Source organism: Ascaphus truei, chromosome 19 (genome assembly GCF_040206685.1).
Source record: "Ascaphus truei isolate aAscTru1 chromosome 19, aAscTru1.hap1, whole genome shotgun sequence".
Classification (NCBI taxonomy): Eukaryota; Metazoa; Chordata; class Amphibia; order Anura; family Ascaphidae; genus Ascaphus; species Ascaphus truei.
Window position 1 is genome coordinate 10178885 of NC_134501.1, and position 24763 is coordinate 10203647.

At 44.6% G+C, this 24763-nt stretch overlaps 1 protein-coding gene across 2 annotated transcripts; it reads left to right on the forward strand.

The window, feature by feature from the left end:
* The first annotated feature begins 4061 nt into the window (after positions 1 to 4061).
* On the forward strand, positions 4062 to 14556 carry LOC142469816 (NAD(P)H dehydrogenase [quinone] 1-like). Of its 2 annotated transcripts, XR_012789100.1 has the most exons (6): positions 4066 to 4265; positions 9948 to 10112; positions 10382 to 10512; positions 11552 to 11665; positions 12216 to 12317; positions 13437 to 13528. XR_012789100.1 is itself a non-coding variant. In XM_075576477.1 (5 exons), the coding sequence occupies exons 1-5, from the start codon at positions 4259 to 4261 to the stop codon at positions 13650 to 13652; spliced, it is 633 nt and encodes a 210-aa protein (XP_075432592.1). In that variant the 5' UTR covers positions 4062 to 4258; the 3' UTR covers positions 13653 to 14556. The 2 variants fall into 2 exon arrangements, 1 of the variants encoding a protein (XP_075432592.1); XM_075576477.1 differs by lacking the exon at positions 12216 to 12317 and having other exon boundaries at positions 4062 to 4265; positions 13437 to 14556.
* The last annotated feature ends 10207 nt before the right edge of the window (positions 14557 to 24763 follow it).

Genomic DNA, 24763 nt, shown 5'->3' on the forward strand with positions numbered 1-24763 from the left:
CAATAGTGAGGCAATATATACAGTATATAGTTACTACACTGAGTGCTTGTGCGCTCTCTTTTTTTCCCATTGAATCCTATAGACCACACCCCCAGATGTGCAGCAGAATGATCCTGTAACACTGAATGTTCTATGGTTGTGACATGCCGTGAGATCTCTGCATACATGTTTGCAGCGTGTGATGTTGCGTGGACTTGTGCCATTCTCAGTGACCTTGAGTTTACGTGTGGTTGTTCCTTTTTGTGTTGGAGCAGGTGTCCCCGTAGGACTTTTAGCCCGGGTGTCATTGTTTTGGCAATAGTTCTTGGCTTGTATTCCTTCTGCCTGAATGAGTCATGGTAGTGAGGTGTGTGTTTCTGTCTTTAGTGTCCGAGCATGTGCAGAGGTTGTTCTAGCCTGGCTGTGTATGGAGGCTCACTTTGTATGAGTGGGATGGAAGCTGGAGTTGTTATTATAATAATAATAATAAACATGTTCCTGTATAGCGCTGCTAGTTTTACGTAGCGCTTTAGACACATTTTACAGGCACAGGTCCCTGCCCCGTGGAGCTTACAATCTATGTTTTTGGTGCGTGAGGCACAGGGAGATACAGTGACTTGCCCAAGGTCACAAGGAACCAGGTTCCTCTGCTTCAAACTCCGTGCCAGTCAGTGTCTTTACTCACTGAGCCGCTCCTTCTCCCAGGTTCCCCTGCTTCACACTCAGTGCCAGTCAGTGTCTTTACTCGCTGAGCTGCTCCTTCTCCCAGGTTCCCCTGCTTCACACTCAGTGCCAGTCAGTGTCTTTACTCGCTGAGCTGCTCCTTCTCCCAGGTTCCCCTGCTTCACACTCAGTGCCAGCCAGTGTCTTTACTCGCTGAGCTGCTCCTTCTCCCAGGTTCCCCTGCTTCACACTCAGTGCCAGTCAGTGTCTTTACTCGCTGAGCTGCTCCTTCTCCCAGGTTCCCCTGCTTCACACTCAGTGCCAGTCAGTGTCTTTACTCGCTGAGCTGCTCCTTCTCCCAGGCTCCCCTGCTTCACACTCAGTGCCAGCCAGTGTCTTTACTCACTGAGCCGCTCCTTCTCCCAGGCTCCCCTGCTTCACACTCAGTGCCAGTCAGTGTCTTTACTCACTGAGCCGCTCCTTCTCCCAGGTTCCCCTGCTTCACACTCAGTGCCAGTCAGTGTCTTTACTCACTGAGCCGCTGCTTCTCCCAGGTTCCCCTGCTTCACACTCAGTGCCAGTCAGTGTCTTTACTCACTGAGCCGCTCCTTCTCCCAGGTTCCCCTGCTTCACACTCCGTGCCAGTCAGTGTCTTTACTCACTGAGCCGCTGCTTCTCCCAGGTTCCCCTGTTTCACACTCAGTGCCAGTCAGTGTCTTTACTCACTGAGCCGCTCCTTCTCCCAGGTTCCCCTGCTTCACACTCAGTGCCAGACAGTGTCGTTACTCACTGAGCCGCTCCTTCTCCCAGGCTCCCCTGCTTCACACTCAGTGCCAGTCAGTGTCTTTACTCACTGAGCCGCTGCTTCTCCCTTGTTATGGAGGTAACGACATCTTTCTGTGGGTTTCTTTTAAACAGATGTAACCCGCCCTGCCTGGCTCCCTAGGAAGATCGATCTAGGTGTGTATTGATCATCTGTATAGATTGACCTTGTCTCAGGGTGCTGTGTGTGGTCGGCTGGGTGATGGAAAAGATGGGCCAGGAGTTTATAGTCCAACTTCAATCTGTATTCATGTTCCCAGGCTTGGGAACACTGCAGTCACGGTTACAATAGGATTGACATGGTTGTACCTCCTTTCATCCATTCCGCTATCACTCTGGATACATTTCTTCCCTGGGTGCCCACTCTCAACACCCATGAGAGGTACATTCACTTGTTACTGTTCTGACTTCATCTGGGGGACCGGGCCCCCCTTAACAACATCCTGGGGGTCACTTTTACTGCGGACTCCTGCTGAGATCCTGGCCTGTTCTGTGTAACATTGCTGTTACTTTCCAGCCCTCTTCTGGCACTGCCTCAGGGGGTACTGAATACTGTGGATGGGGACCCTTGTTTAGGGCTGATCCCCAAACATCCGAGGGGCTTCTCTACTTTGCCCAGTGAGGCATGTCTGCATTCCCGTTACTGGCACATGCTCTTCTCATGTGGCTATACTGTTGGATCCTAACAGAGGGGGCAATGTCCCTAACCGCAACACAATAAAAGGGGGTCCTGATCTGTACTTTGGGGAACATCTCTCCTACCTCTACTCCCCGAGGCTCCTCTCCTGCCATGCTGGGAACCTTACCTTCTAGAACTCTCCCTCTTTTATACCCCTTCAGACACAGTACTCCTATGTCACCACAGGCAGGAGCTTAGCATCTACTGCTTACCATTAACCCCTTGTAGTACACTAGTAAACCCACAAGGGGGGGTTACACAGATGTGTCTAGTTTGCCATTGTTCAGTGTTACTGTTGTATCCACATAGGTCACTAGGTTAGCCGAAGAACCTATTTTGTGTTTCATTGATGGATGGAATAATTTGCGTTTGAGGAGATTCTTCTGAATGCAGAACAGTTCCCTCCTGCTCTTAATTACTCCTGTTTCTGGGACACGGCTGAAATGACATTAATGAGGGGAACGCCATTTTAAAGTAAACTTTCCAGTGTTGAGATTCTGCACGTGTGCGTGTTCTTGCGTGCGTGTGTTGGCCCAGCTTATCTCACGTGTTTCGGCTCCTTGGGGATGAATGAGAGAGCTGCCGGGGAGACCGCGCGTCTCTGAGGAGAAGACTTCAGTCACGGTGACTCAGCACAACCTGAAAACTCACCGACTCCTCTACAAAGTTACACACCCTTTCACCTCCGCCCTGCTCTGCCATTGTAGTAGTGAGGGTTGAACTGCACTGCCTGGAGTTACACAATATATTCTGTGTCTTCAATACAAAATACAATTAACCCCATCAGTGCTATGAAGGCAGTACTTGGCTAAATTATATAAAACTGAGGGGACCCAGACAATGTGTGTGTGGGGGGGGGGAGGGAGGGGGGCTCTTACATGTGGCAACTCTGGACCTGATTGCAACAGATAATCACAAGTGCGCTCAGTAAGAAACAGAATTATCCAGTCTCCCAGTAACCTAAAGGTACTAGGTATACTAGAATGTGGGTTTTAATGTTGAATCTATACATGCATAAGTGGTGTAGCTGGGTTCCGATTTTAATAATGTTTTTATTCTTTTCAATGAGCTTGGAGCCTGATCGTACTTTATGGGCATTAAAGAGTTAATATCTCATTGGGTACAGTTGTTACTATGACGACTGTAAGCTACTTAAGCCGCCCATTTCTATGCAGGTTATCTATAATTGAAAAAAAAGCAGCGCTCTGACGCGAAATGTACGTCGGTGGCGTTTCTGACGTCATCACGTCAGTCCCGGGCTGTCCGTCAGGGAGATCGGCATTTCTGTGAGGTACCACGGCCTTCCGACTGAGCCACTGAGGGAACCACCTGTGCTGAAGCAGGGATATCTTTAAAACCTGACCTGTTGGTGGCCCTTGAGGACCTGAGTTGGCCTCCCCAGCATTAGACTTTTGAACCTTTGATGCAGAGCAGCAATTATGCTATTTGCTATCTATAGGGGGTGTGGATTTAAACAGCACTGGGCTCTGGGCACATTTCCAGGATATATTTAATTTATATATATGGAATTATAATCCTATATTTATCTCCTGCTACCTGTACCCCACCTGGATCATAGTAAACTGCCTTTGGGAGGACTAGCCTTTTTAAAATAATGTTGTGTACATTCTATTGCTATGAACCGATATATTTTTTTATTCGTACGTGCATTAATGGTTACATTATAATTATCACATGCTACTTATCTCTATTGCATGCAGAATGCAGTGCTTGTTCATCTGGATTTAATTAACTTGATTCCTGTATGCACCTCAACCTCCTCCTTTGAATACTTATCTACAGTAAATTAGCTGTTACATTGTAGCGTTTTTTCTCCCCATTGTATAGCGAGATGTGTAGAAGGTGTGTTCTCTTATCTTGCTAAACCCAATGCTCCCTTCACTCTTATTCATTCAAGTCATGATGAGAACATATTTTTTTCAGTTATTCTGTTGACGTCCTCCTGTGATTGGCTGGTCAGCCGTGGCTTGCGTTATAAAAAGCCACGTTTTTTATCCACCTTTACTTTGTGAGTAACCAGCATAAGAACTTGAAACAAGAGAAATTGACGTTTTGACCTCTCCAACAGGACTAGTGATCTCTGTACACTGAACCATGACTGGTAAGTGAGGGTTTTAGCAACAGGCTCTAGCTGCTGAGAGCTTCCTTAATCCTACAGTCTGGGAAGAAGCTTCCAGTTCTTTGGCACTGTGCTGAGATTTACAGGATTCCTCTGTGATGGGTTCTGAGTCTTGCGATCTCCTGCACGGCATTGCTTATCCAACTGGTGTAGAATTTATACCCAATGCAAATACATGGGGCTGTGAGTTCACATTGTCCTCAGTCGTGGTTATGGACAGATTTCTAACATACCGTAACATGAGTTGCATGCATAATACACGGTGTGATAACAGCCTTGGGCGTTAAGTGCAATAAGGAACCCAGGCCTCTGATCTCACGTCAGATATTCCAAGCCACGGCTGTGATTTTCTGTATTCAAATGAATGAGCGAGCTGAAAGTCATGTTACCTAGTAATCAGAAGGGATCCTTTTTCTGTTCTGTTTCATATGCCACCCTTATCCCCTGGTGTGCACCTCTCTCCTAAACATTCAGTCCACAGGCTGAGCCAGGGTACCGGTGGAAACCAGGAAAATTGTGCGCTCTAAAGGATTGCCTACTAAATAAAATGTGGTTAAATATATGTAATAAGTGATATGGTGTAACATAAGGTAGACAAGGCGTAATAAGGGGTTCTGACCTAGGACAGACAGTGTGTGATATAAAAAGTGCATCTATCCAAAATAAAACAGTGAATATACTAAAATACAAAGATAATTGATGATGTTAAGGTGATATATAAAAGACAAAAAATTACAGAAAATGCCCCACTTCAGTCCAACAATTAGTGGGGAATATCCCCAGGAATGTTCCTTATCTGTATTGGTCCAATTTGAGAATTTGGATGTTCTTGGTTTCCTTCTGTTGGGGGGTATGCAGTTCTCTGTCTGAGATACCCAAATCCTCTCACAGCACATATAGGGAAAAAGAAGAACGCAAAACCGCCCGTAGCATAACAGTTTTAATGGATAAAAATATTGAAGGCCAGTGCTAAACAGCTCACAAGGTGTCTGCAACCATTCGTTATGATGAAGTGAGATCACTCGCGAAACGCGTAGGGATTCTGGGAATATCTGTGAATGCCGGACGAGCTGCTGATAGAGAGTGTGCACAAGGAGTGACGTCCCTGACGCGATGACACTTAGGCGACAACTTGGTCCGATCAGTTGGGAGAGAGCTGACGAGCTCCGCGTGGCAGATACATGAGATCCACACTTCCCATAAAGTGTGAAAGCTGAATTTTAATAAACACCGCGTGGGCTGTTTACCACTTACCTCCAATGTTTGTATTCATTAAAACTGCGTTACAATATGGGTGGTTCTGCGTTTTTCTTTTTTTACTACTTGCGTTGATTGTCGAGTGATCCGATCACGTGCAGCTACCTGCAGAGATAAAGCAGAGCATGATCTAAGTGAGAAGGGGCAGCAAAATAGGAAGTAAATAAAGCAATTCCACCATGACAGAAATGTCGGATTTCCAGAAAGTAACCTCTCCAAGATAAACGTGTTATTGCACAGAAAGGAGAACATTTAACCAACTTACCGTCATTTCCTTTTCCTTGAACCATGGCAGTGGGCACCGTAGGGTTAAGTCCATCCTTAGGCCTCGGTCCGCTGCGCTCGGTGGCGCGGGCGGCCACACGCGAGTTCCCCACCAGCAGGGGAATCCTGCGGAGCCGGTCCCGGTCCCCCCTGGCTGCACAGCTTACTACACGTTGTGGCGCGTCAGCCGCTATGGGATACAAGAGAATTGTGATCCCTAGCGTTGACGCGTCACGTGGTGTGGCTGTGAGCCAATGGGGAGGGGAGGCTTCGGGAGGAGCAGAGGCTTCGGGAGCGGGGAGGAGTGTGGGGGGAAAGCAGCGTGCGTGCCTGTCTGTGTGTGTGTATGTGTGTCTGAGTGCGTGAGTGCCTGCCTGTGTCTGTGTGTGTGTGTGCCTGTCTGTGTGTGTGTCTGAGTGCGTGCGTGCCTGTCTGTGTGTGTGTATGTGTGTGCCTGAGTGCCTGCCTCTGTCTGTGTGTGTGTGTGTATGTGTGTGTCTGAGTGCGTGAGTGCCTGCCTCTGTCTGTGTGTGTGTGTGTGTGTGTGTGTGTGTATGTGTGTGCCTGCCTCTGTCAGTGTGTGTGTGTTGCTTTACTTACCCGAGCCGTGGAGGGAGGGGGGGGAGAGTAGCGGGTCCCTCCGCTCAAGCCACGCCCCCCCTCCCGCTCAAACCTCCCACTCCCGCCCACCTCCCGCTCCGGCTCCCGCTCCCTACAGACCGCATATCGCGGTCTGTATATGCCAGCGCCCCGCCTGTCTGCAGTGCGGGCGCGCTGACTCTGGGAGCGGGGCCTTAGCCTTAGCCGAGTAAGGCAGGAAATTGAATTCTGCAGGTAATACCATAAAAGACCCCTCCTATTACCTGCAGATAGTCTTTGGTCTCTCCCATAGCTGAACAATACAACTGATATATACTGTATTAGACAGCCATAGGGAGGGTAACCATGTGCCCACAGCCATGGTTCCAGGAAAAGAAAATGACAGGGAGGGAAATAACCAACATCACCCCTACCAGTTTCACCACATTTATTTTGTTACTACAGACTGAAGTACTTTTTGCCAAAGCTTGTGTCAGCTGAAGCCTGAATGTCCAGCCCATAGTATTTCATAAACGTGTTACATGACCACACTACGGCCTCGCAGGTTTGTGCAGGTGATACCTGTGCTTTAAATGCCCATGAAGTGGACATGGCCCATGTTGAATGCCCCTTTAGAGGTGGGATTTGTTCTTTGTGTTAATACGCTTTTCTTATGCCTGACACATCCCGTTTGGATATTGTCGCCTTGGACGCTGCCTGCCCAGCCCTGGGTCCCTCTGGGAGGATAAAACAGTCTGTCCGACTTTCTAATGTCTTGTACTCGATTGATATAGGTTTCCAAACACCTGACCACGTCGAGATTTTGCAATACTTCCTCCTCCTTATTACCCGCTTTTGGGCAAAATGAGGGAATTACAATTTCTTGATTGATGTGAAATTGAGGTACCACATTTGGTAAAAAATGGTAAACTGGTGGCATCACTGCTTTATCCTGGTGAGTGACCAGGAACGGTTCTTTGCAAGATAGCGCTTGTAATTCTCCCACTCTCCTTGCTGATGTAATGGCTATAAGGTAGGCTATTTTCCATGACAAAAACTTCAATACAGGCAGTCCCCATTTACAACGAATGGCTTATCCAACGCTATGCAATGCATATCTATATTCGTTTATACAACGCCAAAACGGCTTATCCAACGCTCTTACGACGCTTTGCAACGTTGTTTGTGTGTGTGTGTGTGTGTGTGTGTGTGTGTGTGTATATATATACACACACACACACACACACACACACACACACACACACACACACACACACAACGTTGCAAAGCGTCGTTAGAGCATATATATATATACTATACTATATAATATATTATTTATTTTGTTATATTATATATATATATATATATATATATATATAATACAGTATATACACTATATAATTTGTGTGTGCTGCATATCTTATTGCCTGCGTAAAATATTTGGTGTATTTTAGTGTTAAAAATGCCTTCAGGAACGGAACCTTTCATTTAAACAGTGTTCCTATGGGAAAACGTGTTTCGCTTTACAACGTTTCGCTATCCAACGCCATTTTGAGTAACGCATTGTGTCGGATAACCGAGGACTGCCTGTAGTATTTGATCTATAGGTTCAAAAGGGCGCCTTCTGAGGACATCCAAAACCAGTGATAGGTCCCACACGGGGACTCTGCTCCTGATTTGTGGTCTTAACCTTATGACCGATTGCAAAAAACGAATAATGAGCCTTTCAGCTGCTAGATTCTTCTCTAGTAGCGCTAATAATGCAGAAACTTGTACTTTTAATGAAGGGCTGAGTCCTCTGTGAAATCCCTCTTGCAGAAACTCTACGAATGTCACGGAAGTTGGTGAAAAAAACCTTTTGTTTTTGCTTCACACACCAGTCCCAGAAACATAGCCGTATACTGTGGAGGTTGACTTCTTCCTTGCTTCTAAAAGAGTCTTTATTGTTATATCTGAACATCCTTTGTCTCTTAGGACCTTCCACTCAATCTCCACTCAATCTCCAAGCCACCAGGGTTAGCAGTTTGGGATCAGGGCGATTCACTGGTCCGTGATGTAGCAATCCCTGTACATTTGGTAAATGCCACGGTGTAAACCATGGTTATCAGGTGGGCAAACCATGGTCTCCTTGACCAATATGGCACTATCAGTATCACCTCTGCTTTATCGGTTCTAATCTCCCACAATATCCTTGCAATGAGAGGCATTGGAGGGAAAAGCTATGCCCGTTTGAAACTGAGGGCGCCCGCGTGCATTGCGCTGGGATGAAATTGCCTTGGCAGTAACACTGCACCTTCCTGTTGTGGTAAGTAGCCATCAGGTCTTTTTCGGGTTGACCACAAAGTTTCACTAGTTCGTGAAATATTTGGCTAAGGCCCATTCTCCAGGGTGAATTTTGTCGCCACTGAGAAAATCGTCGTGTTCTCTGGCCCCCCGGTATATATATGGCTGACATACCGGTGACATAGCCTTCTGCCCATTAAAGTATTTCTGATGTTAATTTCACCAGCCACCCGCTCTTTGTTCCTCCTTGTTTGGCTACATACTGTACTTTACCACGGTGCTGTTGTCGGATCTTGTTAGTAGATGTACACGGTTGATGTGGCTTTGGATCGCTTCCAGCGCTCTCTGCACTGCCTGGAGCGCTAGTAGCTTTGTTGGCAATTGCTGATCTTTTGTTGCCCAAGTACCTTTCACCACCAGATCTCTCATCGGTGCTCCCCAACCTGTGCCGCTTGCGTCTGTGGTGATCGTTCAACACTTGGTGTAGTGAATGTCCTTTTTCCGTTTTTGCTCCTGACGAAGCCGGATGCAGTCTATCTAGACTGGGCGAAACGCGTAGAGTGTTGCTTTTTGGACCTGTGGGCGATCCGTAGCCCTCCAGCCAAGCAGCCGTGACGTCACACGCCCTTACGGACGCAGCGAGACGAGCTCCGACACCAGACTGCAGGCGAGGGAGACTTGGAGAATCCAGGGGAGGCGGTGAGAGCTGCGGTGACCCTTCGATATTCACATATTATGTGATAAATGCTTATTTTAATCTTGCACATTGTAAGTGCGCACTTTTATACCTTTTTTTATAAAGTTTATGTGTATCAGCCTGATCGCGCTATGTAGTGCTTTCTCATCTCTTTCATATACTATCATCGCATTGGTGAACACGCCTTTGAGGGAGATCCAAACAGCATCTAAACCATAGGGGTAGCAGCCCTATCTGCTAACTGCACTCTATTCTTCTATATCTTGTGAGTAGGCTGAACATCCGAGCCAAGATTACATCCTAAATTAGACCTCATTGTTCTTGCATCTGCACTTAAATTGTGTATTTTTCTCTTTGTCCCATACATGCTCCTCCTGGATTGTTTGAGATCTTTTTCCGTTTTGGGCATCTTCCCACCATCTTAGTTTGTTCTTTGTGTGTGGGTATATATATATATATATTTCTTGCGTCATATCCTTTGGATTTCCGTTCCATTGTTGCATTTATCCATGTAACATTCTTATTGAACTCCTGCTCTGTTACTGAGGGTCTTCTAACTAATTCTATCTTCTCTTTCTTTCCAGGGAAAAGAGCACTGATAGTTTTAGCTCATCAGGAGAAGACCTCGTTTAATTACGCCATGAAGGATGCGGCCGTGGAGGCTCTGAGGGGGAAGGGATGGGAGGTCACCGTGTCTGACCTTTACGCCATGAACTTCAACGCCGTCTTATCACGCGATGACATAACAGGTAACAGCCATTCTCATCACAGTTGGAGAACAGAATACAAGGTTTTTAAGGACTCACCAGCCACGAGCCACCTCCCACCAACATGTAGAGCCACATCTCCGTTTAATTTAGTGGTCGCCCAGTAGATGTATTCACCAGTGGTGCACGTAGCTGGATTGTAGAGTCATGTTTTGCTAATCCCAGCATAAGAAGGGTTAACCGAGGGCCATGTGGGACCAGACATTGGCAGCCCTCGTGCCATTTCTCTGCTTCTTGGTTTCGTCACGCAGGAAGCCCCACAGATCCCAGCAACTTCAAGTATGGTGCGGAGACGTTCCTAGCGTGGAAGGAGGGATGTCTAGCGGAGGACATTGTCAAAGAGCAAAGGAAGCTGGAGGCTGCTGACCTTGTGATATTCCAGGTGAGTCTTTATCAGATACCGATAGAATTATCACCGCTGTGTTCATGGTCCAGGAAAGTGGACCAGTCTCCCGGGGTCACCAAGGCAGCGCAACAAGGAGATCACTTTGTAGTCCACGCTCTCTTCCAGCTCCTCTTCTCTTCCATATCTCCTGCTGGTGGTCGTCGTCATCGAAGAGGAAGCTGTCTGGATAATACTCCTGCTCTGGTTGTAGACTAAGAGCAGCCAGAAGTTAGTAACGAGCAGCCAGGAGTCAGTAACGAGCAGCCAGGAGTCAGTAACGAGCTGCCAGGAGTCAGTAACGAGCTGCCAGGAGTCAGTAACGAGCAGCCAGGAGTCAGTAACGAGCAGCCAGGAGTCAGTAACGAGCAGCCAGGAGTCAGTAACGAGCTGCCAGGAGTCAGTAACGAGCAGCCAGGAGTCAGTAACGAGCAGCCAGGAGTCAGTAACGAGCAGCCAGGAGTCAGTAACGAGCAGCCAGGAGTCAGTAACGAGCTGCCAGGAGTCAGTAACGAGCAGCCAGGAGTCAGTAACGAGCAGCCAGGAGTCAGTAACGAGCAGCCAGGAGTCAGTAACGAGCAGCCAGGAGTCAGTAACGAGCATTGATAAGCGACTGCAGGGGGAGCAGCACGAGGGGATTCAATGAAGGTATTGAGAATAGCACTGAGAGTTCAGAAAGGATCGGATGCAGCTCTAAGCAGCTCTTGTTTGACAAACAGGGCAGAGTAAGCATTATGTAGGACAGAGGTGACCAAGTCCAGTCCTCAAGCGCCACCAACAGGTCAGGTCTACAGGGTATCCCTGCTACAGCACAGGTGGCTCAATCGAAAACTGAGCCACTGATTGAGCCACCAGTGCTGAAGCAGGGACTGATTGAGCCACCTGTGCTGTAGCAGGGACTGGTTGATACCCTGAAGACCTGACCTGTTGGTGGCCCTTGAGAACTTGAGTTGGCCGCCTCTGATGTAGGAGTATGCAGCTTTTGGAAAGGTCCTTGGTCCGCGACCCTGCTCACCCTGCGCGTGACTTCTCATTGCAGTTTCCTCTGTACTGGTTCGGGCTGCCCGCCCTCCTGAAAGGATGGGTCGAGCGAGTTTTCGCCGTGGGATTCGCGTATAGTTATCAGACTATGTTTTCTACCGGACCTTTCCAGGTGAATGAGCGAGTTTTGTATGAGCTGCTTAACTCTTTCACTGCCAGAAAGGCCCCGATGTCCACTGTTCAGACTTTACTTCCCCTGTGAAGGCCATATTTACTCATTCCAGTGAATGGTCTGTAAGGGGTCTCAAGGGGTGAAGACTGCTTAGTGAACATGGCCCTAAATCATCTGAGAGTTTGGGGTTTCACGCTGTGAAAGTTTTCTATCCACAGCCCCCTGTAATAAGTGTGTCCACTCTACGCGGAAATCCCAGTATGGAGAAACAGGGGAATCTGCTCATTTTATCAAATTAGTACAGAGCAGGGGTGGCCAACTCCACTCCTCAAGGGCCACCAACCTGTCAGGTTTTCAGGATATCCCTGCTTCAGCACAGGTTGTGCAGTCTTTGATTAAGCCCCCCCACACCAAAAAAGATATCACCAGATTTCTAAACCTCCGCTGAACGAGGAGCAGATCTTTCCTTAATACATGCGGTGGTATTTGCAGCCCACAGTTTGCAGAGTTTACAGGTACAAGTACTCACAGCGCCTCTGATCTTTTCCAGAAAAAGAAAGCCCTCTTGTCTTTCACCACAGGGGCCCCATAGACCATGTTCTCCCCCACGGGACTGAACGGGGACATCAGTGTCATTCTCTGGCCAATGCAGGTACAGTACAATGACCCTCCCTGTGCTGACTCGCCCACACGTTCAATGCCAGCAGAGTGGGTGAGGTGTGTGTTCCCACTACGTCTCTATCTTACTGGCCCCCAAAAAACAACCAACAAGGAGTTGGCCACATGCTGTGTATTGGAACGCACATGAAGTTCCAGCAGTCACGGAACCCCTTCTTATATCCGGTCACGAAATTAATCATATGGTTCATAGCTGGGGTCTCAAATAGGGTTGCCAGGCGGCTTCTCCAAAAATACTGGATACAATGGTGAAAGGTGCGACGCTGTCGAGACACACACATACCTCTTGCCTCTCTCTGCTCCATGCTGTTTCCTCCTCTCCTGACACCTCCTGCTGATTGGCTGCATTACCCAGCAGCAGACAATCAGGATGGAGGAAGTTGCCCAGCCCTCTAGCAACAGCCCTGCTCTCTCCCTTCCGGTGAAATCCCGCGGCCCCCCAAGCCGGGTCAGGTCACTATGTCCAGAGGGGTAATACCGGTATACACATACATGTCCAGTATTACCTCTCATTCTTTACTGGACTGTGTCCAAATACAGGACAGCCCGGTTCAATGCTGGACACCTGACAACCCTACAACAGGCCAGCTTTTATGGATATCCCTGCTTCAGCACAGGTGCAGTCGAAGACTGAGCCACTGATTGATCCATCTGTACTGAAGCAGGGATATCCATAAAACCTAGCCTGTTGGTGGCCCTTGAGGACTGGGTTTGAGACCCCTGGTTTTATATCTGTGCAAAGTCAGTAAACATTCTACAATATACAATGCACGGTACCTTTGTAGGATTACGTATGTATCTTTATTTATATAGCGCCATCCATGCGCTTTACAGCAGTAACACGTGTGACAAAATAGGAATAACCGCGTCATATATAAAAGTAACATTAGGAAACGGAGTCCCTGTCCCGAAGAGCTTACAATCTAAGTGGTAAGCAGGGAGAACCCAGAGACAGTAGGAGGATTATTACATTATTGTGCTAAAGTAGAAATTCCCAGTAAGTATATTATCCGTGTCCGGGGGGGAGGTATAGTGAGCTGCACCATGGGCGCTGAGCTGGGGAAGATGGGAGATGCTGTCTCTCTCTCCACAGAACGGGATCCTGAATTTCTGCGGATTCCAGGTGCTGGCTCCCCAGATCTCATACGCCGTGGCCCACATCCCCCACCCAGCTCGGGCCCAGATCCTCGAAGGCTGGAGGAAGCGCCTGGACGAGATCTGGGATGAGAAATCCATCAGCTTCATCCCAAACCAGGACTCTGATATTGTGACGCTCGGGGTAAATATGGCTGCTGCTAATAAAGGGTAAGCCTGCCATTACCCCTACCTGTCAGTAATACAGTGTATTATGCTATATGTATTACATATAGCTGTATTGTAAACCTGGTTTATACAACATGAGCAGTGGCGCATATTACGCATTCTTTCATTTCATACGATTTCAAGTAAATCTTATGAAATTAAAGAATATTGACTAATATTGTTTTGTTTGTTCTTTTCGCTACCATCTCTTTGTTATTTTACGTTTAAATGATTATCTAAAGATATACAGATAGGATTTTAAAGATTGTATATAATTTTGTGATACAAGGTTTTTTTGGAGGGGTTGGATTATGTAAATCCTCCCTCGTGTAAGGTTCAGCCGATGTTTAATTAAGCAAAGTTATTGCACCAAAAAGATGCTACCTATTTACATTCTACACACTCGTTCACATTGTATCTATTCAAATGCAACACTGTTCTTTCTCTATGTAGCACTGGCACACACACACACACACACACACACACACACACACACACACACACACACACACACACACACACACACACACACACACACACACACACACACACACACACACACACACACACACACACACACACACACACACACACTATATGCTCTACTAAAGATTTATTATGGGAATTCTTGCGCTGATATTTTCTCTTTTCTTCTATTCAATTATATTGATGTTTTGAGTCATCAATTTATACTAGCTGCATTTCTTCACATATTATTCTTTACATCCAGCGTTGCGCAAAGTGGGGGGGCGCGAGACTCGCTGCGGGGGGCGCGGGGATTACAGAAGCCCCGCACGCGCTTTCTGAAGGCATTTAAATGAATGCGGGGGGAGCTGCAGGGCCTCTGTAAACCTTACTTACCTTGATTCAGACGCTCCTGGCGGCGCGTCGCCATGACAACGTGACGTCACGACGCCTGAATCGAGGTAAGAGGGGGGGGGGGTGGGGAGAGGGGAAAAGCCAGCAGGGGGGCTGAAAATATGGTCTGCTTTCCGCCTACGGTAGCAGGTCTACCCTGTGGACTAGACTGCCTCCCAGGAGGTCCCTTTCAGGTTCAATGTGCTGGACAGGATAGCTGGACAGGCGCCTGGAGACAAGTGAATAATTCGGACACAAGGTATCGTTCTCACTCACTGGTCTGCTTTAATGGGCACATGCATCAGTTCTTATAGCCCTTTCGGGTTGTTGTCACATAGTTACAATTCATTCAGGTTGCCAAGTTGCCATGTACACGTAACAGAAGCCAGTTGTCCTTAACAATGCCATATTCCTTTCAGTTACCCCCCAGCCGAGCTGTCGTTGCTATAGTTATCCTTAACAAAGCTATTTTCTGTCAGCTAACCCCCAGTTGCCGTGGCTATCGTACATTGCTGACAAGACAGTTTGAATATATCAGGATTCTGGTCAAACAGGATATATGGGGCTTGATCTCAGCAAGGAGCAACTGTATTAGAAGTGACTTTTGCTCTCTGTGTTAAAACAGAGTTCCTATACTTTTCCCTACAGTTATATACATTGTACCTGAGCTGACAAAAATGGAGCATATATTCTTAAACATATAAACTTAGGACCCCTACCAAAATATACATTAACAATTCCCTCCTTTTGTCATAACATGACAACATTGCAAAATAGGAGGAGCACATAGTTAATACAGTTGGTGTAGCCAACGGTGTTTCTCTAAAAATCCTAGCACACATAAATTTGTACATCACAACTAGCGCATTATGACGACTAAAGGATTTCTGAGAATTGGTGGGGGCTAATTTCTACTGGGAGCGATTGCACAAACATCCTTGCATGCATCTTTCATACTGCATTTACTCAGAATGGCAAAACAGACAAAATGGATGCCATGGTCAAAATGGGTGGCTTCCGTTTCTTTCCGTGTGGTTGACTCACGCCCCTGTGTGACCTCCCCGCCTTCCTCATATCCAATCTTCTCAGTACCCCCATATCCTTAAGAGACAGTCTAATTAAAGAACAATTAACAATTTCATTGTCCTGCTGGACCAGTTATCCAATTCTGCATGACTTTATTCCTTTTCGGGCCAACATATCGGCCCAGTTGATTTCTTCTTCGGTCTCTTCTTCTGGGGGACTGCCGACATCTTCATCACCGAAAAGAGACATAGCGTTGGTGGGGGGATTGCAGCGTACTTCTGGACCAAAGTTTTGCTGTACTTAACACATACATAGAGAGCAATGAGTAGGACATACACACATACAAAAACATCCGCCAGCTTCGCTTCCAGAGAACCAATCCAACCACCAAGTCCCAATGGATACCCTCCCTCATCTCTACCTTTAAACGCTGGAACCACTCTTCCTAAATAACATAACCTGGTCTGGTGCAGGGTCCTCCATCTCTCCTTCTAACACAAAATCAGTAACTTCCCTAGGGCAAACTCATATTTCTACACCCTTCATAACAAATTTCTCATATACAGTATGGTTCTACAAGTGTCTCCTAACATATTGTCATTTTCCCAAGGGGTTAAATATAACTCGTGTTCTTGGGGTGCAACCTATTGGGTGTGGATAATACATTGGGTTACATTGCACATAAAATATGGGTTTTGTTTACCAGGATTCCATTATATAACGAAAGAGTGTGCATATATACTATACACAGACAATAAAAACAAAATAAAAATTACTAAACAAAATATACCTGTTACTACCCTATCATCTTTGTGTGTACACTACTTACACAAACCTAATAGAATATACATTATAATTAAAATAATAAAACCTGTAAAGAAAAAGGATTATAAAAAAAAGGTTCAAAGTTCATATGTTGAGGCCCGGACTTTTGCCTGTGTCTTTCTCCTCCGTTGGTTATTGGCGGGGATTAAAACATACATTTTGTATTCTGTAGCAGCTGTATCTTTTGGCTTTTCCACCTTGGCTATAGATTAACTTGAAGCAACTGTGGGTGGTGCTAGGATAAGTTGCACGTGCGTAACGTGGATCCAGGAAGAGACCTCTGCCACTTTAATTGCTGTAATGGTAGTAGTAGTAGGGTCTTTTCATCTGGGATGTTCTTGCGTAGGGAATGCATGACCATTAACCCGTCTCGAGTAGGTGCACTTTAAACTTTGACCTTTGCCTAGAGACTCAGAAAATATATTAGTTGCATACTAATTGTTTTATTACCAATAACATAGTCCCTAATTATTTCCTTAAAACTACTGATAGTCATAAATCATCCTATAAGTATCTCATAGGGAGATAATTTATACCTAAGAATAAATTCCTGTATCAATTTCCTTACCACTGTCTTAGCGTCCGCATATAGGCAGGAGTAGAACTTAACCAAACCTATCTAATAATCTAATACGATCTATCTGTAGATTACTTCAAATACCACACAGTTCCCATAAATCCTATACTGCCTTCACAAATGCTGGGGCTCACTAATCAATTATCTTTCCCTCCTTTTCACATATAACGCATGTGCTATGTGAACAGTATTTAACATTAAAATGAGGCAGGAGATCTAAGTTAAAAAAAACTCATGTTTGGAACAAAACTTGTTTACACACAAACAGAACACAGACACAAAACAAACAGAATTTCACACAATAGACCTGACTCCTTTGGGTATAAAATTTGCATTAAAAAAAACAAAACCTCAAAACCTTTACTGATTATAAATATAATCTGCTTCAGTCTTTTGACAGAAACCTTTAAAACACAAAATAATGTCTGGTTTGCTGAGAGAACAACCTGTAGAATAAGAAATTGACAGATTTGAATTTGGAGAGAAAAATGGTTAAAAATGTATAAAATATTAAATATATAATCAACTTTGCAGAAAAGTAATTCCATTGAAAACTTTACATTAGTCCAATTTAAAACTGTATTTGTCCAACTCCAGGCATACAGCAAGCTGAGAACTTTCTGGGCATCTGAAACAAGGCAATGCAAAACCGTTTGATCCTGCCTGCAAACTATATTAATAAAAATATCCTTCTCTCTCCCCATATTATAACTATCCTTTTAAAACCAATGTGAAAATACTGAGCTTCTACAGTAGTTAACTTTCATGTCTGGAATGTGTCCTGCCCGTTATTTCTGTGTCACGTGTTCACCTAATTCTGTCCATGGAAATTCAGGGGGAAAGAATGTCATTCTGTTTAAGGAAACAAATCGCCTGGCCAGAACGATAAATATCCTTATTTTTTTTTCCAGTGACTGGACTGATTACAAAAAAATGGTAAAAATCAATTGATTTTCTCAAATTTTGTCCTTTCTTTCTCCTCCTCTCTTTCCATGGACAACCAAACTCTCCCTGCCCAGTATTAATATGTATTGTAGTGGGGGTGTACACTTTTAAAAATTAAACTTTCAACGCAAGCAATTAATTATATTCTTATTTTAGAAACATTTGCAATTTCCAGGGTAGTAATATATAATAAACCGTCATTCCTATTATTCAACTCACATAAAACTTTCACACAGGTAGGATTCACTCAGGTTCTACAAGCATACAGGGATTACTCAAACAATCAATGTTTTTACCATACTGTAGTTATACCTGAAAATCTAATACAACATTTTGAAACAAAGAAAACCTATACCTATTATACTGTAGCTATGTTCTTAATTCAAGTCAATATGCACTCATACTCAATTAATCTGGCATAAATAATTTGGGTTGCATGTCTTAATTTTAGATTGAAAAAATTATATATATATATTTTGCTTTTATCGATCCTAGGAGCTCTGCCTAACTTTCTAACATTTACTAATAACATTTAACAAAACAAAACCATCTCCTTGCCTACAACTTCTCCTACCATTCTTGGATCAGACTTTCCTTCGCCTAATTTTATTACCCTAACAATATGCTTTTACCTTTTTTTTTTTTTTTAGAACTTTGCAGTTTAACCTACATTTTTGCTGAGGGAAAAAAACCTAAATGCCATTTAATTCTTATTCCTACAAAAACCTAATTTAATAAGAATATACTTTTCTATTCTTTTTCTTGTAATTAATCTGAAAACTTTTATAATGTACATTAATTACTTTAAAACTAATTGAAAACAATGTTAGAATTCTATTGTAGCAAACATGTTATGTTAACTTGCTTAGCTGTGAACTGCTCACATTCCTGTGTAACATTCAATGAAAAAAAGGTGTGGGTTTCTGCAACTGTGGGCTGCATACAATTACAAGGAGGGACAGAGCTGACTTTTAGATTTTAAATTCAGTCCCTCATTTCCCTTCCTTAATCTCTACCCTTTTTGGTTCTATCATTCTTTACTTTTGTTAACAGATTTATTTCCTAAACACTTTCTGAGTCTTTTCCTTAGCTTCTCAGCTCATTTGCATTCTCTACCACAGTAGAAATTTCTGACAATCTTTTATGCTCCCAACCAATACACACAGTCTCTACTTGCTTCCCAATTTCTGCATGTAAACCTGTCACATATACTGCCACTATAAGTGGTCTTGCGTTCGTCTCTACTTCCTCAATACCTCCATATGCCTTGATCATTTACAATAATCTATCGGCAACTTCACTTGCTGTTACACCTTTATTCAGTCAATTTGTCAATGTAAATGCCCCAATAATGACATTTTAAAACTTTTTTTTTTTTTTTTTTTAACCTAACATTGTTATTGTTAGTCTTATACTTTATCTTGCCCATATTACTTCTGGACATGTTACTTGTTTGTCTTCACTATTATCTTATAAAGAAAACTTATCTTAACAACGGGCAATAATTCTAACAGAATATAACACTTTATCTAAATGTCCGTGATATAGGGAACCAACAGTCAGGCAAAAATACAGTTCCTCTTATCCCCTTGACCATTCTTACCATTCCCATTACCGCAACACACTTATAAAAAAAATATATATATATATATATATATATATATATATATATATATCCTTATAACTTTAAATACTTATAAGCTAGCAAAACAATACAAGCCAATACTTATGCACTTTAAAATTTTAAACAAAAATCAGCTTCCACAGTCACATTGAACTCATATATATCAAAAAGAATATTATTCACATCCGGGACTCTAACCCACGATGTATTCTACGAGACTTTAACTCGTAGTTATTCTACCCTACGAGACTTTAACTCGTAGTTATTCTACCCTATGAGACTTTAACTCGTAGTTATTCTACCCTACGAGACTTTAACTCGTAGTTATTCTACCCTTGCCTTAGTCCACCAGACTATATAAATTGGGTATCTTTTGATAGGGAGACACCCGGGCATGATACGGATAACAATTAATATCTCGTACTTACCCAGATGGTGCCCTATCCCACTTTCTGACACCAGATGAAAATATGGTCTGCTTTCCGCCTACGGTAGCAGGTCTACCCTGTGGACTAGACTGCCTCCCAGGAGGTCCCTTTCAGGTTCAATGTGCTGGACAGGATAGCTGGACAGGCGCCTGGAGACAAGTGAATAATTCGGACACAAGGTATCGTTCTCACTCACTGGTCTGCTTTAATGGGCACATGCATCAGTTCTTATAGCCCTTTCGGGTTGTTGTCACATAGTTACAATTCATTCAGGTTGCCAAGTTGCCATGTACACGTAACAGAAGCCAGTTGTCCTTAACAATGCCATATTCCTTTCAGTTACCCCCCAGCCGAGCTGTCGTTGCTATAGTTATCCTTAACAAAGCTATTTTCTGTCAGCTAACCCCCAGTTGCCGTGGCTATCGTACATTGCTGACAAGACAGTTTGAATATATCAGGATTCTGGTCAAACAGGATATATGGGGCTTGATCTCAGCAAGGAGCAACTGTATTAGAAGTGACTTTTGCTCTCTGTGTTAAAACAGAGTTCCTATACTTTTCCCTACAGTTATATACATTGTACCTGAGCTGACAAAAATGGAGCATATATTCTTAAACATATAAACTTAGGACCCCTACCAAAATATACATTAACAGGGGCACAGGGAGAAAAGATTGCGCCCCCTGGTTTACAACACTTGAAAGTGGCACCTGTATTCCAAATGTTTAACTCTACCCTGATGGTTCTATGGCTGAGGGAATGCCAGCCAGTTACAACCAGTGCCAGCCAGTTACAACCAGTGCCAGCCAGTTACAACCAGTGCCAGCCAGTTACAACCAGTGCCAGCCAGTTACAACCAGTTTCAGCCAGTTACAACCAGTGCCAGCCAGTTACAACTAGTGCCAGCCAGTTACAACTAGTGCCAGCCAGTTACAACCAGTTACAGCCAGCCAGTTACAACCAGTGCCAGCCAGTTTCAGCCAGCCAGTCAGTTAGTGACAGTTGCAGGTCTCAGAGTTCTGAGCACCTGAGTGTCTCTTGGTGTGTGGCTGCTGAAGCGGTAACTGCTTCAGCACAGGGTGGGAGCAGAACGGGGGAAACTTCCTAACGGGGGTCCCCGCACCTAGGTTATAGGGTACTCCCAGTTACCCCCGGTTAAGTGTGAGTGTTGTCTGTGTATATGTACTGTTGTGGATGTATTTTTCCAATAAATTAATTTGAGAAACTCTCGTGTTTCTGCCTGGCGATTATTGATCCCCGGTATAAGTCCCGGTCATCCCGTGACAGATATGTCCGGCGGGTTTCAGCTCAAGAAACAGGTGGTGGAAACCAACACTGACAACACGTACGGTCTGACGCTGGGGCAGAACCTGGGCAAGGCACTGCCACCAGAGAGCCAGGTGCCAGCTGTGGGTACCACCAGGCAGTGAGAGCCACCTGTTTCACTCCGCACTAAATGCATATCTATTCCTGCACCTTTAAAGTTGTGTCATCATTTTACCTTTACATCTGATTTAGTGTTAATGAAACGTATTCATATATTTACTGCGATCAGCACAACTGATACGTGGGATCAGTACAAACACAATGTGGGTTTAGACAGCACCGCTGAGAATTGTGTTTTGTTTTGTTTTTTTTATATGCAAAGGAAATAATATATTGTGGTGCACGTGGCAGACCGAAACGTTGAAAAGCCACGTGTAAAGGGGGGTGTGGGGACCCGACCGAAACTATGTCTGCAGGAGGCACTGCAGCCCTTATGGGGGCGTCGGACCCAATGTGGGGGCCTCTGCCTCTTATTTGCCACCAATGTAAAGGGGTTTAAGGCAGCACACCACAATATATGAATAAATACATACAGTTTACCGGTGCTGCTGGTTCAAGGAAGTACCTGCCAGGAAATTCCAAAGTACACTGAGGAAAAAAGAGAGATCCAGCGCTCCACGGATTTCAAGATAATGAATTTATTGTGGTACACAAAAGATAAAATGCCAGATAGTGTGGTACAGTACAATTTAATAAAACAATAAAAAGATCAACAGTATATGCACTCACATGCTAGATGATCTTACTGCACGATTTACAATGTGCCGTCCGCAAGCATGAGGGGCTTAACCGTGGTGTGTGTAGAGGCTGGATCCCGCGTGTATCTCTTGCTCGCGGCCGCAATTCAGAGCGCCGGGTCCACCTCAGATGACGTCACCGCCCACAGCAACCTCCTCAGCTGGTACTGACACGTAGCAATGCGTGCAACTAGGCTCCACCCTACGCGCGTTTCGTGACTCCTGACGTCACTTCCTCAGGGGTAATCTGTTTACACACCACGGTTAAGCCCCTCATGCTTGCGGACGGCACATTGTAAATCATCTAGCATGTGAGTGCATATACTGTTGATCTTTTTATTGTTTTATTAAATTGTACTGTACCACACTATCTGGCATTTTATCTTTTGTGTACCATTGGGCGGATCGGCCATCTGTGGAGCGGGAGTATTGCAATTGGGGAACCAAAGACAACCCTGCGAGAGACACAGACCTCCGGTTTAAAGATACCTTTCAAGGCCTGCCTCTATCCATCTAGATGTAAGTACCTAGCAGCTGTGTGGATGAGGTTTCGATATACATAGGATACTGCGCAATGGTCTCCTGTTCTCTGTGATTACAGATATCTGGATATCGGAAGGAAAACAGGAGGACAGACTGTGGACATTCACCAACCATTTCTCCAAAAACAGGACTAATATCTCAGGTTTACGCACTTGATAGTGCGCCAAGGACTTTGCTCTCTGTACTAACACTTGTTTATAGCTATATGGAATAGCTTGTTTGTAGTCCTAGGCAGCCCATTCCTATACCCTCCCCTAATCTGGTGGTTTATGGACTATTGTGTCTAGTGGTTATCCTTACACAGTTTGGATACAATAATTGTCACAATTTTAATATTATCATTTATTTGTTGTTCACTATAATTTATTGCACACATTATATTCACAATAGGTTGAGCGCTTGGTTTGTAGTTTAGTTTCTTTTCTTTCACTATAGCTGTGATGTGAGACGCGTGAAATGACGCCGCGGATCACGTGACATGACTTCACATGACCTCGCAGCGTCATCTGACGCGGGTGAAGATAGGCGGGGGGCGTGAGAGCCGGAGGGAGAGAGACAGGGTGGCGCAGAAGAAAACGTTTGCCCCCTGTTATATAGTATGAAAGGTGTGTCACAGGGAGATAAAGGCAAATTCCTATACTTGGAAAGGAGAGGTAACTCTCAATGTGTTACGTCCTGGCAAAACATTTAATAAATAAATAATACACAGAATATCCTGCCAGAGAGCAAACAGAAGAACAAATAAAGGGGCGCGCCCAGAGAAGTCGGGGTTTGTGCAGCTTTATCTCATAGCTTAAAGGTTCCCACAGCCTGAATTACCACACCCAGAGTTTCACTTGAATCCCTATACCAAAAGTAGGGTGTGATCAGACCAGCCAGTGACCCAAATGTAAACCGCTCACCTCTCCCGCACTGTCAGGGGGTCTCTCTCAGACCCTCCCCCACCACACCCTTAATCCCCCAATAGAATCATCCTGAGAATAACCAGAGGCCTCTGACAGGTGAATGAATTGGTGTCAGTTACATAGAAGGGGTCTGCAGCAGCAAACGTGACATTCATATGAGACCCCTCAGGTCTGACGGACTGAGATTTCCCACCTCGGGCCCTGTTATTCAACCAGGCGCAGAACAGTCATCTCAGTATATCTGAAAATAAAGAAATATATGTGTGTGTAATATATATACTCGCTGCAACCCGGCAATTTTGTTGCCGGGGGACAGGAGACAACGCGCGGCCAGCCGCGCTGCGACCCGGCAATTTTGGTGCCGTGGCCCGGAGCCGGGTCGCGACCCACCATTTGGGAAACGCTGCTCTAGTATTTCCAGGAGACGGTTAGTATGTCTCAGGTAAGGGGTGAAACAATGTATCAGAGGCTGGGAGAAGAGGTCAATATAATGTGAAAGGTCAGTGGGTAGTGAGACCCTGATGTTATCAGGTGTCATATATATATTTATATGTATATATATGATAAAAAATCACTGGCACTCCAATAGAAATTCAATAATGAATAGGTGCATGTCCCATATAAATAATAAAAGTATACATTACCGCATAGCAGCAAAAAGGGAGACAGCACTCAGGTGAATGAAAATAAATGTATTAAATACAGTACATAACTCCAACGTTTCGATCCCACAGGGGGATCTTCCTCAGGGTGGTGCCTGAAAATATTCTGTGTGTATATACAGTATATATATATGTATATATATATATGTATATATATATATATATATATATATATATATATACATATATATATATATACAGTATATACACACAGAATATTTTCTTGTCAGAAAAAGGAATTTTCATGTACTGACTGGGAAAGTCGGAAGGAAAACAGGAGGACAGACAGTGGACATTCACCAACCATTTCTCCAAAAACAGGACTAATATATCAGGTTTACGCACTTGATAGTGCGCCAAGGACTTTGCTCTCTGTACTAACGCGTGTTTATAGCTATATGGAATAGCAATTTGTTCTTCTGCTTGCTCTCTGGCAGGATATTGCTCTTCTGCTTGCTCTCTGGCAGGATATTCTGTGTATTATTTATTTATTAAATGTTTTGCCAGGACGTAACACATTGAGAGTTACCTCTCCTTTCCAAGTACAGGAATTTGCCTTTATCTCCCTGTGACACACCTTTTATACTATATAACAGGGGGCAAACGTTTTCTTCTGCGCCACCCTGTCTCTCTCCCTCCGGCTCTCACGCCCTCCTACCTT